The sequence below is a fragment of the Acanthaster planci genome, unplaced genomic scaffold (genome assembly GCF_054643075.1).
Source record: "Acanthaster planci isolate LZ-2023a unplaced genomic scaffold, COTS_SCS Contig116, whole genome shotgun sequence".
Lineage (NCBI taxonomy): Eukaryota > Metazoa > Echinodermata > Asteroidea > Valvatida > Acanthasteridae > Acanthaster > Acanthaster planci.
In genome coordinates, this window is record NW_028257738.1 from 20,847 (window position 1) to 35,359 (window position 14,513).

The 14,513-nt window shown below is 41.8% G+C and overlaps 1 protein-coding gene across 6 annotated transcripts; it reads right to left on the minus strand.

The window, feature by feature from the left end:
- Window positions 1-353: 353 nt before the first annotated feature.
- LOC147795232 (MFS-type transporter SLC18B1-like) lies at window positions 354-14,513 on the minus strand. Of its 6 annotated transcripts, XM_087132181.1 has the most exons (14): window positions 14,156-14,509; window positions 8,614-8,908; window positions 7,187-7,282; window positions 6,808-6,881; window positions 6,079-6,226; window positions 5,625-5,693; window positions 5,386-5,473; window positions 4,748-4,884; window positions 4,386-4,484; window positions 3,663-3,754; window positions 3,100-3,195; window positions 2,105-2,179; window positions 1,556-1,699; window positions 354-1,134 (listed from the first exon to the last, which is right to left on the minus strand). In XM_087132181.1, exons 1-14 carry the CDS (start codon window positions 14,260-14,262, stop codon window positions 1,050-1,052), a joined length of 1,605 nt encoding a protein of 534 aa, XP_086988307.1. In that variant the 5' UTR covers window positions 14,263-14,509; the 3' UTR covers window positions 354-1,049. The 6 variants fall into 6 exon arrangements, with proteins under 6 accessions (XP_086988307.1, XP_086988306.1, XP_086988311.1 ...); XM_087132180.1 differs by lacking the exon at window positions 354-1,134 and having other exon boundaries at window positions 1,142-1,699; window positions 14,156-14,513; XM_087132185.1 differs by lacking the exons at window positions 354-1,134; window positions 14,156-14,509 and adding an exon at window positions 13,569-13,855 and having other exon boundaries at window positions 1,142-1,699.

Genomic DNA, 14,513 nt, shown 5'->3' on the forward strand with positions numbered 1-14,513 from the left:
GCTACACTTTAACAGCTGCCAGTTAGTAGTTTCACGCAGATTATCACCGGTTAGCTGCCTTCCTTGAAGCCAACAGTGGTCAATAGATGGTTTTGTATTTTATACGAATGTCAGTACGCCACCTCATATGGTGAAAGCTGCGCAGTTACAGTTTGTGCGCGTGGTACATCAGCAATGAGCAAACGCTGCATAATTCATGATTACCAGTGACGCTAGATAACACAGGAACCAAATTTAAAACAATGACGAAAGTATAAATTATCATAAGAGTCCCCTCCTCAGGTTGAGATACTTTATATTGTAGCGGCCTCTAGACATAACTCAGGAAAAGGAAAGAGACCAAAGATCGACAATTTACAGTTTCAGTAATTTATTACACAAAAATACAAATATATTCGGAGAGGGAGCCAAATTGTCCAAAAGAGCTTACATATTTCTCTAACCAGGCCAGAGCAGAATTGAGTCGAAATTGTCCAGCGATAAACATTACAAATGATTACGGAAAAATGAGCACAAACTCTCACAATCATCGCCCAGTCTCAAATCCAGGCTGGGCTGAAACTACAGGAGGGTTTTATAGAAAAGCAATGAGGGGTCCAACAAAAAAGGTTCCGGTTGTATAAAGAATGACTAATATATGTGGTATCCCATTATGTGACCAACGCAAGGGGCCCTTCTGGCCCAGGCCAGGCAATGGTATGCGAAACATTTAAATTGAAGGCTGCTAAGGCCGGTAAAAATGACTTTAGTTGTTACAATATTAATGACCCACACAAAAGTGTAAATTAATGTACTTTCATGGTTTATCAACTGGCCATGACATTACAGTTGAACTATCGCTTTCCATTATTTACAACACTTAGTTGCATACAAATGTATAGTTTTCATTTCATACAGTTAGTGGTTGAATATAAACCACTTACGTTTAAATGCTAAACTAACTGACCTTAAATATGGTAGAAACATGCTTAGAACTGGTAAAGGAACTGTTTCGATAAACAGAAGGAATTTTCTGTTTCGAAATTTAACAGCTTTCTACCCAAATTTCATCACACATCCGTTGCAGTGAGTGGCCTCCGTTCGTCTTCTGTCGAGTTAGTTTCCGCTTCCAGCCGTGATCTGGGTACTCGTCTCCTGCAACGTCAAAAAGTCCCGGATGTGAACCCACTAATAACATTGTATTTGCAAGAAGCTTGCACTAACCTCCATTGTAAAAGAAACGCTGCGGAGATTCAACCAGAGCGATAGAGTTGATTTGCACCCTGTGGAATTACACATTGCTCTAGGTGACTTGAAATTTGACTTGACAAATTAACTTATACTATGTCTCATTTTTTACAACTGACAATTTTAACAGATTCATTATTATGAAAACTTCGCAAGATAATTATGTCGGTGAAACCCTAGTCCTCTGGGGTATTAAGTACACTTCAGGCATTATAAAGCAAGACTCAAATACGGAAACACAAAAAGCCCAACTGATATCCAAAATACCTTGCATCTGCTGTTTAGTACAAAACAGTCCTGTGACGTCACCTTGTGACTGAGTACTAACCCTTTGCCACACCGATACTCCCAGACTACAAACAGACAATTGAAGATCATAACCACGAGACAACAACCAGCGATTATCGTCGACGAAATGGCAAATCCGTAGATATCCGTCAGATATCCCCCTAACAACGGCCCAGCAAGGAGTCTGTCAAGAATTATATGAATTCGACGCACAGAGTACACATAAACAACATATAAATATAAAATACAACAGATAAGCAGCCATAAACATCGTCAAAAAGTATGAAAGCGGCTTTAATAATGATTAGGAGCGACTGATTATTTTCCTTGTTGATGCCACTTTAAACGTGGCATCGTCATCATACACCTGTCATTCATAACAATTACCAACGATACCATTATTACCATTATTATTATTTACATCAGAATTGCTTTCAGCACCTCCTCACCTTTATGTTTACCATCTGCATTACCACCAGCATCACTTTCGTCAAAAAGTACTCATCAACAGTAGTATATCAACAACTGACTCTATAGTTAATGTGGCAGGGGATCTCTCTTTACGTTTCAATCTCAAGCAACAACTCACCCAACTGAAAACCCACCGCTCCAAAGGCCAGATATAATGGAACTCAGTCCAAGGTTGTTTGGGATACCATACCACCTGCAGACAGTACACAACATTCCAACTGTAATATTTCATACTAAACACGAGAGAGGACCCGCTCCCCCTTCCTTGTCCCTGTTATTTGGACTTACATGTTTGTTTGCCATGCCCCACTGTACACCATATCTTACGAGGACATCGCTCTGGTTCTCGTACTAGAGGTACTCGTTTTCCTGTACTGCGTAATTAACAATAAGTGCACTGATTTGCTCATGTTGTAAGAGATTTGAGGTAATGTTGTTTTTGTTTTACCTCATTTTGTAAGTTGAAAGTATCTTATTTCTCGTCCTTTCTGATCCAATTTGCGTAGTTTATCCAGGGATAGATCAAACCGTTTGGTAGGACCAAACACGCTCTCGTGTCGAAATTTTCAGAGGACGTATGCAAAGTATGCTGTAAACGTCTTAATGGACGAAAAGGCTTTTGTCGTGCGTAAGTTTGTACGCACGTGTGAAAGCGTGGAGCCACCTCGAGCAGAAGCACCTCCTCATCGGCTGAAAAGAGCAATATTGGTCGGGAGTGTTTTGTCGGTAGCAATGCTACCAGGCACGAAATGGGACAGAGGGGTACCCCTAACAAGTCCAATCCCTATACACACTTCAGCCTATTGTCACTTAACACATCTTCCCTAGATGTCTGAAAGGAATTCCTGAGATACAAGTATAACAATGACCAACACAAAGGCGGCCCTGTCCCATAGTTTGCTTCATATAAGCAATGCGGCCCTAAGATGTGCATTTCAGAGTCGTTCGTGAACCAGAAAAGTTCAGTGTCGACCAAAGAAGCTTCCGTTGTTAAGCAATTTGCGCCCTTTCCTCCTCTAGCTCGAGGCCCATAGCACTTTTCATCTTCCAGCAGCCGCTGTATTTGACCCAATTGTCTTTAACGAATAACGGAAAAGAACTCCTTGTACTTACTCCGCAGAGTCAAACATATCAACAAATGTCGGCATGCTTATCAAAGCAATCACAGCAGCCCCGAAGAGAAGGCTTAGGATAGCTACTAACTTGGTCCTGTAGAGGGAAGAAACGACAATGTTGTGGCGCAGGCAGAAACTCTATCAAAACTAAGAGCAAGGAGTTACCACTTAGAGTTTTGGTGTAATAAACCTTGTTCACAGGGGAGACATTTTTATCTTAATCCTACAACCTGTCACGTTTAAACTATTAAGGGGGGGGGTAGTGCCCGATTATTTTGGGTTCCAAACCTCATTTATTAATGTTTTAAAATTGTGGTTGAAGACATTTAAATATAATGTAGCACAAATGTAAAGTATTTTGTTCAAAAACCGACACGGTTATGTATGGAATGGGGGGTTTCTGGACTATTCTGGGTTTCTTTTTTTTAATAAATGTTGCGTAAAACATTGCTATAAATGTAGCACAAATTTAAATTATTCTAAATTAAAACTGACATGAATTTGCATTGAACTCTAATTCATCAGAGAAGAGGCTTAAAGTGCCCGTCTATATCGACTCACGAAGGTATTTTCAGCAAAGGTGACGGGCCCACAAGTAAAAAGAAGACTGCAGTGCCAAATGCCCCCATGACCATCATAATCCTCGTGGCTTTCTGTGCAACCAAATGAATAAATTACCAAATCAGCGAGCAAGAGAGTCTTTTCTTCTCAGAAACGATAAATGACATTGGATAGTATGAATAAAAACTAGCAAATACAAGGTAAGTCAACTAAACGGCAAAAGCAACTGCTAAGAAATGGACTAAGAATTACATGTTTCTGTTGCTGTTTAGCATGTTGTTTGAGACAGGCTTGTATAGCTAAGACTTTGCTCGTAGCAACAAGAACTTTCATATTTTAGGTACATGACACTTGTAGGCTAAAGGTCGATTGGAAAACAACTTTGTGACATGTATATTGTCACGCATGTAGAAATTTTGGATTACATTTTGTATTTTATAAATGGTATTCCAGTATTGCTCTTAAACTCCTCAATCAATTGTAATCTGCGGATTTCGAGATTTCTAAGACACCTTTTCCCAGTTTGTAAAGATAGACGTTTTTACATCCCAGCATGATTTGTCCGCCAGACACATCTACATGCACTCTTAAATCGTTTTTAATTTAATGCTCATCTTCGCCATTTTGAATGGAAAAATAGCATCTGAGATCTTTGGACGTTTGACCCCAAAGGTCACACTATGTTTCACCAATGATAGGTTATGCCTCGCGGCAATAACTTACCGTAGCGTCAGCAACAGCTCCCCAAATTACGGAGACCACTGCGTACACAAGACCGAAACCCAGAAAGATCAAGCTGATTTGAATCACCGTGAAATCAAGCTATGAAGGGGGGGGGTTAGAAAGGATGCAAGGTGTCTGGTCAGCATGATGCCATCGGAAGTTTGGTTATTTCTCAAAAATATATTATGCATATACATAATTACATGCAAAATGATTAAGAAAATGTAATAGATTCAGGCAAAGCCAACCCTACAGCGCTTAAGTCTTAAATGTGCACGGTTGAGTAAGTAATTTGGAATTGTATTCAAAGATTCGCTCTACTTCAAATGGCTGTAACTTTTTGTGTTACCATGGGAACATACCCCTTTCAGATGAATTGACAGGGTAGGATCAAAGGACGAAAATGCAACTGCGGCCATAACAATGGTTGCCAAGGCAACCCATATGGCAGGTATGCTCAAAACCCCGATCAAGGAACCAGGCTCATCGTTCTTCGTTCCTGTTCAGGTGGTTAAAATCAAAACATCATTCTGTAACATAAGATCACGAAAACAATAGTCACGGATTTTGGTTTCCATCATTTCTCCGTGTCACATGAGCAAAAATTTGAAATCCAAACGCGAAGACTGAATTTATTTTCTTCTCAGCAACTTCTCTGCATGCAGCGGACATCACTCAGGAAGAATGTTGATGTTCTTTCCTGACTGTTCCGTTACAAACCAAATAATTTATTATCAAGACTGTTCAACCAGTCCTATCGCTCCATACGCTACAGACAATAACCACCAATAACCAGATTATAACCACATCTTTACCTTCACGTCCACCTGAGACTTTGGCTCAGATTCGTACAAAGAAATGCTAGTAGGGTGTGAAGAAAAAAAGGTTGATACAAGTGATCGTTCGTCACCGCTTGCAAAAAGGTTTTGGTAATAGAAAGATCACCATTATCAAAATAATTTGAAGAGAAACTAATTCCACATCGATCAATGTGTCTTACCCTGCTCTGGCAGCAAGAAGAAATTGATAAAATCGACAACCAGAACAACTCCTCCGAGAACAAAGAACGGGAGCTCGAAGCCTCCAGCCTGTCAGAAACAAACATCATAGATAAAGAAGGGGAACCTTACGAAAAAAGTCCTTGACCTTCTTTCTCTGAAACCATTCAGATGAACAAGAGGTTTCTATAAATTACTGGATAAGTGTTAAGGTTTTTTCCCTTTCCAATGGTGAACTTACGTCATAGAGTAGGCCACCAATAGCTGGTCCTATTGCAAATGACAAACCTCCCATCATCTCGATCAAGCTCTGTGAAAAGTCGAAGTACGTGTATGTATATTGATAATCTGGTCCTGATCCAACATTGACGTAACACTGACCTGACACCAATCTTACACAATCTAATCATACAGTGATCTCACACCTGAGTAGCCATGATCTGACACCAAAATTACGTCACAAAGCTTATACTGCTTTTTAACACTAACATGAAAGCGATCACTCAGCTGTCTGCTGACACAGATTTAACACCGATCTAATACTATGAGGCAGATGTAAAATGATCACATAACAGCCTTCTTACAACTGAATTCAACACGCGCTACACGAATCTCACAATGAATCTTACACTTATTCGACACCCATCGTACACTTCTAGGTCACAGGTCTGACGACCTTGCAAAATTTTTCCTACCACAGCTGTGCCGACATTCTCCGGGAACGCAAAAGCCACGCATGCTGCTGACGCCGTCAAACCAGCTGAACTTCCTAGCCCTTCCAAAAGTCGAATGGCCAAACTAAAACCCGTAAATGTTGCTTCCGTTGGCATGGTAGCAATAAACCTGAATAAAAAAAGTGAAACAATGGAATTTCTGATATTGCGCATGTATCCACATTGTTATTATCCCTGCAGAATGAGCTCACAAGTGACCATTCGTGAAACCATCTCAGCTCCCTGGGGAGTATACTAGATGATGTAGCCCGATCAGGTGCACACGGATGACATAACCAACTCCTTGGTGGAGAGAGGCAAATGGGGTGACTTACCCAAGAGCAAAACATGCTGCCACCAGCTGGATTCGAACCTTCGACCCTATGATCAGAAGCTACAAACCTAACCACTAGTCTACTAGACTACATGCCACCATGCCCCACATAGCTTCTGCTTGAAATCAAATAAAAATGTCTTTCCCCCCCTCTTTTCCAATTCAAACGTGAACTCTTGATGGCTACGTGAAAAAGACGTTTAGTTGATTGGATACTTTGCTTTTAAAGAAATAAGAAAACACCCAATGAGACCTCTGATTAATTTCCTTTAACTGAGACAGAATGAGTGTATACAAAGTATTATCAAGTATTAATGTTAACTTTTACATTTTGCATAAAACGATTCTGTAAAACATTATCGGATATAATTGCTTACCCAAACAAGATGTTGCAACCGCCAGTAACGAATGCTCCCGCCAAAAAGACAAACCGAGCGCCAACGATAGGAATCTAAAATGTAGAAATATAACGTAGAAACGTAAGCGTTACAATACACAGAATACCAAAGAATTCTGAAATAAAAATCGGGAAAAAAGGGCTCATGAAATGTTTAAGGTTTAAGAGAAATCGGCTTTGAACACACTCAGGAAATTGCAGTAGATAATTTCACTGAGGATACTACGGAAGCGTATATAAGACACGACTAAAAGAAACTTTGTGCCTGCTATTTCGCCCGGGCGGATTAGTATTTCGCCCGGGAGTAGTATTTCGCCCGGGCGTCCAGACACCTTATTCGAGAGCGAAATAAAACCTACAATTTTGCCCCATATAGGTGATCCAATACCCGCTGAGAGGGAGAATGCGCTAAACACGAGACCAATAGCGGCTTCCGAAACCCCTCTTCCTTTTGCCTGTAGTTAAAAGAAAAGAATCAAGATTACAAATATGTAGAGAGTTTTTTTGCTAGAAGTATTCCAATTAATCCCCCAAACGACACACTCTAAAATGCCATATCATTTTGATTAAAAGGAAACAAAGTTATACTTATGACCTAGGAAAAGTGTTCAAGGTGACTATTGAACTTTCTTACGTAACCTACAGGTTTGTCTGCAAAGTGGCCACGGGGATAATACGGCAAACAGGGCAAACAGACACATATTTGAAAGCCAATCAGTATTCACGCATAGGGAAGCGTGGCACTGTGTTGCGGTAGAGTCTTTTTCAGCTGCCGCAGTTTTCCCATACTGTGTTGGGTGCACAATTATAGTTGGCCTTCAGAAAAAAGAACAAATTAAACAAAACAAATCACAAAGTTCAATGACCTGATACTCGATGACTGAATTGTAATAAAGTCCTTTGGAACAAAATTTTTCTTATAATAATGCTAAGAAAGAAAAGTGTATTCACAGCAGATAAGGCGGTTCTCAGTCAGTGGTGAACTTTCCGAATTTTGGCTTGATCATTATTAAATATCTTAGTGTGCATTCAGGCATGTCGGTTTCGCATCACGGAATCGTGAAAGGTTTACGCAAATATGGCACAATGGTACAAGGAAGGCAGAATCTTGTACGGTATAGGCGCTTGCTGTTTTGTACACATTGGACATGAAAGGCGACTGTACAGCCTGCCAATACGGTCCTCGATCGATGTAGAGATACACGGAATTTCACATTTATTGACCAGACAAAATGTGATCAAATAAAAACACAAATCGCAAAACACTACTTATTTTCTAGTTTCTTCGTTACCCCGAGGCCATTTTCTCCTTGAAGGCCCTACAGCGTCCAAGTGGGATGAAAAGAATAGCCAAAATAGTTTAAATCGGAAAATGTAGGAACATCTCAGGGTATAACTGACAGCAAATTTCGTCACATTATTGTTAATGACGTCCCATCTATGCTGAAGTCCCCTGGCCTTGTTTATATTCGCTTAAAAAGTCCACTAAACGTTCTTGGGTGTTTATCCTTGTTTCAAAACCTAACATTCTCTCCTTTCAAACTTCTGTTGTAAGGTCTGTTATGTTTTGGATTAAAAAGTTCATATTTGCAAGATTATGCGTAATTGACAGGCTTCTCAGACCAACTTATGTCTCCTAATAGTAGTTTCTGTAAATCATACTCACATTAAAAAAGAGCATTTTTTCTTCATTGGAGACATAAAAAGCAAACCCCACGACGGAATTATTGGCCTGTTTTATGGACACTGAAAGTATTTAGATTCGGGACAAAAGCTTGGTTCTTACGTTGATTGGGTAGAAGACAGATATGATAGAGAAGGCCATATAATTCGCCAACGTTGCCAGCATTGCGCTGGCAAAAGTAGCCTTCTGGTAGTAGGTGAATTTGGCTTCCTTAGGCGGCGTGTCTAATTCACTCGCTTCACTGGTACCTGTCTGGTGACCAAGATCAATCCTATTGGCGGAGGGTGTGGTCAGGTCCGCATTGGTCGACGCCTGCTGGTCCGAATTTGCATATTCCTGTGTTGGGGCGGGGTTACGTTTATCCTTGTGGTCTTCCATAACCCAGCCTACTCTTGATCTGAAAGTACAAAGGCATTTAAATTTGAAAACGCAACCCCAAAAAATCAACAAGGTCCTCTCCATCATTGCTTCGGAACTGAAGAATCTGATCAAATTGTTAGGTTTCATCAAAGATGTTTAAAGTTAATCGCAAACAAATCTTAGTGCAAGACTTATGACTGGTAAACTAGCTTGTGCCACTGTAGTGAATAAGAAATACATGCAATAGCTGTAAATTCAATACCTTTTCACCATATTGAGGCGTACCATCGCTATGGTGACCAAAAGCATATGCAGGATCTAACCATGATTTCATCTTGTTTTGTATCTGTTGAAATAGGTTTTGAAACTCAAGCAGTTTATGTAGGACCTACGTCAGATATTTCTGTATAGTTCTGAAGAAGGGTTGTTGTTTGTTGTTGGCTCAGGTTTCCTGTCCTAACGTCTTATCCAGAGGGCGTAGTGTACATGAGTGGAAATCCCGGGGGACACGTCCGCGTGAATTTTGGGGACACAATGTCGAACTAGTGTCCCCTCCAAAGCAAAACAACATTCTAAAGGAAGTGATGGATCAAGGATGTTCCCTTTTGGGTTTTATAGCACCTTTTATCACGTAACATGATAAAGGCATTATGCTCAGCGAACACAGTCAGCTTCCCTCACTCTACGGCCCCTTGACCTGGTCCTTGAGATACCCCTTCTGTTTTAGGCTATGCAAATGAGTGCACGCAGATGCAAATATGGCAAATTGTTTCGGCCAATAAAGGTTAAGCTTGCGAGAGAAAGGATCGTGACATAACTCAAATTAGATAAATAAAGGGAAAGGGGCCAATGAAGAGGAGGGGCGCGATTTTCTTGGCGGGAATTTCTGGGAGCGTCGTTCTGTCACAGTCACACGGATGAGGCGGAAGTGTTTTTAGAACGAGGTTTACATTTGAAGAAATATCTTTTTTGGAATATATTTCGCTAACCATTTTCACTTGCCATGTACCGTGCACGAGTTATTACTCTGTAGCGTCGCCGCCCAAGCCACTTTACGACGGAAACTGCAACACGACGGCCCGCACATGCACAGCGCCGTCGTACGGGCGGTTTGCAGCGCAGCCTGCCGTTCATGTTCCTGACGAAGGTGGCCCCTCTGGCTCATCTGACATGTCTCCACCGCCCGCCGGTGGAGAACCAGCCGTCTCGACAGCAGGCTCTATCTCCGGAATGGGGGATGGCTATGACATATCGGCACCGCAGCCGCCGTTGTTGAGGGGACCGAAGGAGTTATTCCTCCACAGGTGGTGATTTCGATGTCGGCAGGGTCAAGCTCGTTGAGGGCGAGCCCTGCCATCCACACGCTGGCGTCGCTCGTCGCCATTCCTGTGGGTCCATCTACCGAGTCTGCTGCACCATCGACCACCCTAACAACTGTGATGTACAACTCCGGGATGTCTGTGCCAGCTGGAAGTGCCCTTCCGGGACTGCCAAATAACTTGCCAGCTTTCCCCCTCTGGATTTGCTGAGAGCTCCACTGTACCAAGCGCTTGGGCCGCCAGCGGGGCATCGACGGCTTTGGAGCATCATGCATATCAGCATCGCGCCATTCCCTGGCCAGCTGTAGTCAAGGATTTTCCCTTTTGGGTTTTTATAAATGGAATACTATAATATACACGGTGTACACAAAAACTGTAAATTGATGTCCCCCCACGACCGAGGAGAGATTTCCGTCCATGGGCGTACATGTAAAATGTAAAACGAGATCTTGCTGTTGTAAGCCACCGTATGCTAACACGTCGCGTACGTACACGCCCGACCATGCAACATGAGACAACTAAAACATGCGGCCAAACCGCATCCGCACACAGTCACTAGATCAGTGCAAGCGGAAAAATCACCAAGGTCATAAAATGCCGACTGATTTGCAGCGCATTGCTATTCTGCGTAAAACCTACTAGGCCTATGTGTTAGGCACAACAGCAATCAAACTGTACATGTATGCATACTCGTGCTGTGTACGGTAGTGCCCATCACTTACCTTTTGCTGAAGGGTCTTCTGAAATTTGGAGATTTTAAGTCTGCTGTCGCAAACTTTCGTGACCTTTAGTTCACGAGCGCGCATCTACGCACTGGGACTTTCAATGGCATGAAACTGTACGCTTATTGCATGTATTATAACTTTACGGGCACTGTATATGTGTATACACAATACCACACTGCCCAGCGGTCGCTCACGCCCCAGCGCACTTGAAAAGCTACGATATCGGTAACGTTGGGGAGGTGTTTCGGGCGGGTCTGAAGGCGCATTCAATATTCAATATTGAATATATCAATATTCCCGTGTATAGTCGTGCTTCCAATTCAAATATTGAACATTTGACTTTTGCTACCATGCATTGCTTTGTGATGCCAAGATCGCTCGACTTTCACCTGAAGTACGAACCGACCTATCACCATTCTCGGTTTATGCAAATCTGTATTGGGACTGCATACCTGTAGGTATTTTTTGCAGTCCCTGACCCACACACATCAGTCACATGTCTTGTCCTTGTATTCGGTTGTTGTTCGCCCGTGCATGTCTGCCGATTTGGTTTCTTTTGTATTCTTTGTTCATCCTTGTAATTTTGTTTTCTGTGATTTGCTTTTATGTGCATTGTTAAACTCTGTTATATTGCTTTCGTCCAATAAATAAATAATAATAAGAATGACAGTACATTGTCTAGTAGATGTAGCCACTGCCTAATTCCATTTCCCCATTCAAAGTAACGACAGATGTGTATTTTTTCTTTCACTTATAACCGGGAGTGGATGAGACTGGCTCCTTGTCACATTCCAACGGAGCAGTACTGTGAATCACAATTTGCATCACATACAGCTGATGAAAGTGGCCATAAAGCCGTACGGTCTGATGACAGGCAAGTACACAAAGTCTTAGGTTTTTATCGCAAGCACTTACAATAGTTTATGACAATGTATTTCCTATCAACTTAATATAGTGTGATCAGTCGACCTATTTCTCTAATAGTCAAGAGGTCCCTCAACTACCACGTCCTTCATTCTTCTTCAATGTATACATGTACACACTTTTCCATTATTTTTATCTCGATAAAATTTGATCCTCATGGCTTAGCTCATTCAACGTGGTTATAGTACGCCCTCTGGCGACAACATTCCGTAAACACATTCCATGCGGCACTATTATGCCAATTTAGCCATTATGTGCACTACTCCAAGACAGCCTAAGCTTGCCAACGCCCCTCTGCGTTTTGTCACACACATTTTGTGAGTTGTTAAGCTTTCACTTTTAGCGACACTGGTGCACTATTATGCATTGGCCAGGCATTAGTCGTCTTGTCTCAGGAATGCGCATTTTCCGGACAGATTTGCTCTGAACTCTGAGAAGAACACACGTCTTCTGATACTTGCTATTTTGCCTGCATCAAACACGTCCTATTGCTACCTATTTACACTCGTGAATACCGTACTGCCGGTCGTGAAACCATCTTCGGTATTCACTGTCACTACGAGTCTTGTGGTGCTGGATAGTTGGCATCAGGAGTGGCACAGATCGTGGAAGGCTGCCTGTTTAGCCATCTCAGGCACGTACCTCCTTTCAGTCTTGAGATCCTGGTTGCCACTAGGTCCTCAAGACTCACTTTGCTGCCACAATTGACTGTCGTTAATTACCCTAATAATGACACTTAATTTATCTGTACAAACCTGTACCTTAACTAAACTAGTTTTGTATAGACACAAATATTTTTTAAACTCTGTTATGATAAAATTCCTGTATACAATTCTGGTTGCTCACTGAGTCTTCCCTTTCTGTAGCACTGTTTTCTAAACAATCTTCATCTTATGTCCCACTTGGTTCCCTAGAGGCACGCCTAGTGATACGTTCCCTAGGTTAGCTTGAGCGTGTGCTAGGGGGGGGGTGTACAAGGTCGGATCCAGACCCTTCTTTTCCTTTTTTTTTGAGGGGGAGCAAATCAAGTAAGCAGCGTTCCCGATGCACTTTTGCATTACCTGACAGCATCAGTCACAATTAAGCAGCTGTTCAGAAACAATTTTCGAAATGAAATTGCTCTAGTCCCTACAAAACAACCTCCATTTAATATCTTCACTTTGATTAAAAAACAACAGGAAAGAAACAAACAAAACCTCAACGGTGGGGGGGGGGGATGCCCCCGTTCCCCTCCATGCGCCCTTGGGTATGTACCCTAGGGGTTCAGACAGTTGGCATCCAAATGAACCCCTGAAATATACCCTCAGCCCGAGTTTAATTCCCCTTCTGAAATTCCTTACAAATCCTGGTGAAATAAAAGCCTTTATGCACTTTCAGGCATAATTCTAAGCGTAACATCTGGTGTAGTTCGCCCATGGATATAAAATAAAGCACAAGCTGACAATTCCCTCTCCTTCCAGTTCCACCATGAACGTTTAACTAGGCACCGTCGATATATATTGACCTTATCGATATGCGTTTGATATGGATATCACCGATGCTAGCTATTTGGTAATAAATTGATATTTCGATGTATTGGTTATATCGATATATCGGAAATATCGGATTTTGCAGAAATACCGAAAATATCGAAATTTCGAAAACATTGATATTGAAAAATATATCGAAAATAGCGCTACTGAGAAACCTTTAACTTTATTAAATATACGAAAGTGTATCGTCACATTACCGTAGGTTTCGACAAGCCACGAATTATCGTTGGTTCCTTCTCACGTTGACTGAAAAATGTCCCTATAGCTTATATTCCGGGCGGCTTATACGGCGACGTTTCAAGAATAAATTCAGTCACCTATCTCAGTCTCGCACTCAATAATTCTCGCACACTTTGCTTTCAAATATCACAGAATCCTCAAAGACACAGAACTATTTGCTAACCAAACGTGTACGTAGACTAGCGACATACTACAGTACATGCTGACTGATATCGCTATGCACAGCAGCATGTATCCCATCCCATGAAGGCAATGTTTGCGATACGGACGCTTGAACATGTCGCCAAAGTGAATTGGATCACATCATTACGGTGTAGGGGTGTACCGTTATAACAATTCACCAGCAACTCTCGCCTGTTATAGTACCTTTTAAATTAAAATGAATAAAAATCGATATTACGATAATTTCGATATAAAAAAGATTTATCGATATCGGCAGACAAGGGGTCAGTGTGTGGTCGTTGGTATTGGCGGTGCCTACGTTAAACCCTGCCATTTGGTTGGTAGAAACCAGTATCTTCACCATAACTTCACTGTAACTCACCCGGAACAGATCAATGACCACACGCCGACCCCTTGTCTGCCCCATGTTGCTGGTCCCTTGTTCCCCTTGTGCTTGGTGGCTCCCTCCACTGACTGTGTGCAGCACATGATTTGTACGAATCAATACTTTACCGTACAGAAGCATGGGCCAAACACCCCATGTAATCACGTAATCACGGTCACAGTCTCTCCAACTAAAAGTGTTCAAACGTTCATGCCATGACCAGGCTGTTCTCAAACCCAAAAGTAGAGAGACCACCTCCAAAAACTCAGTCGTAAAAAATTCCGACAAAATTTCGGCAAAAAGACCTAAACCAAAAGCAATCAAACCAAAAAATGGATAAGGATTGAGTACGAAA

Bases quoted from the DNA above. Each gene is read 5' to 3' on its own strand.
- LOC147795232 (XM_087132180.1), bottom strand. From the start codon at position 14,262: ATGTGCTGCACACAGTCAGTGGAGGGAGCCACCAAGCACAAGGGGAAC. The intron at 8,909-14,155 runs GTGAGTTACAGT...TTGTACTTTCAG, and splicing joins TGGTCATTGATCTGTTCCGG to ATCAAGAGTAGGCTGGGTTA. The intron at 5,474-5,624 runs GTAAGTTCACCA...TGTTTCTGACAG, and splicing joins TTGGTGGCCTACTCTATGAC to GCTGGAGGCTTCGAGCTCCC.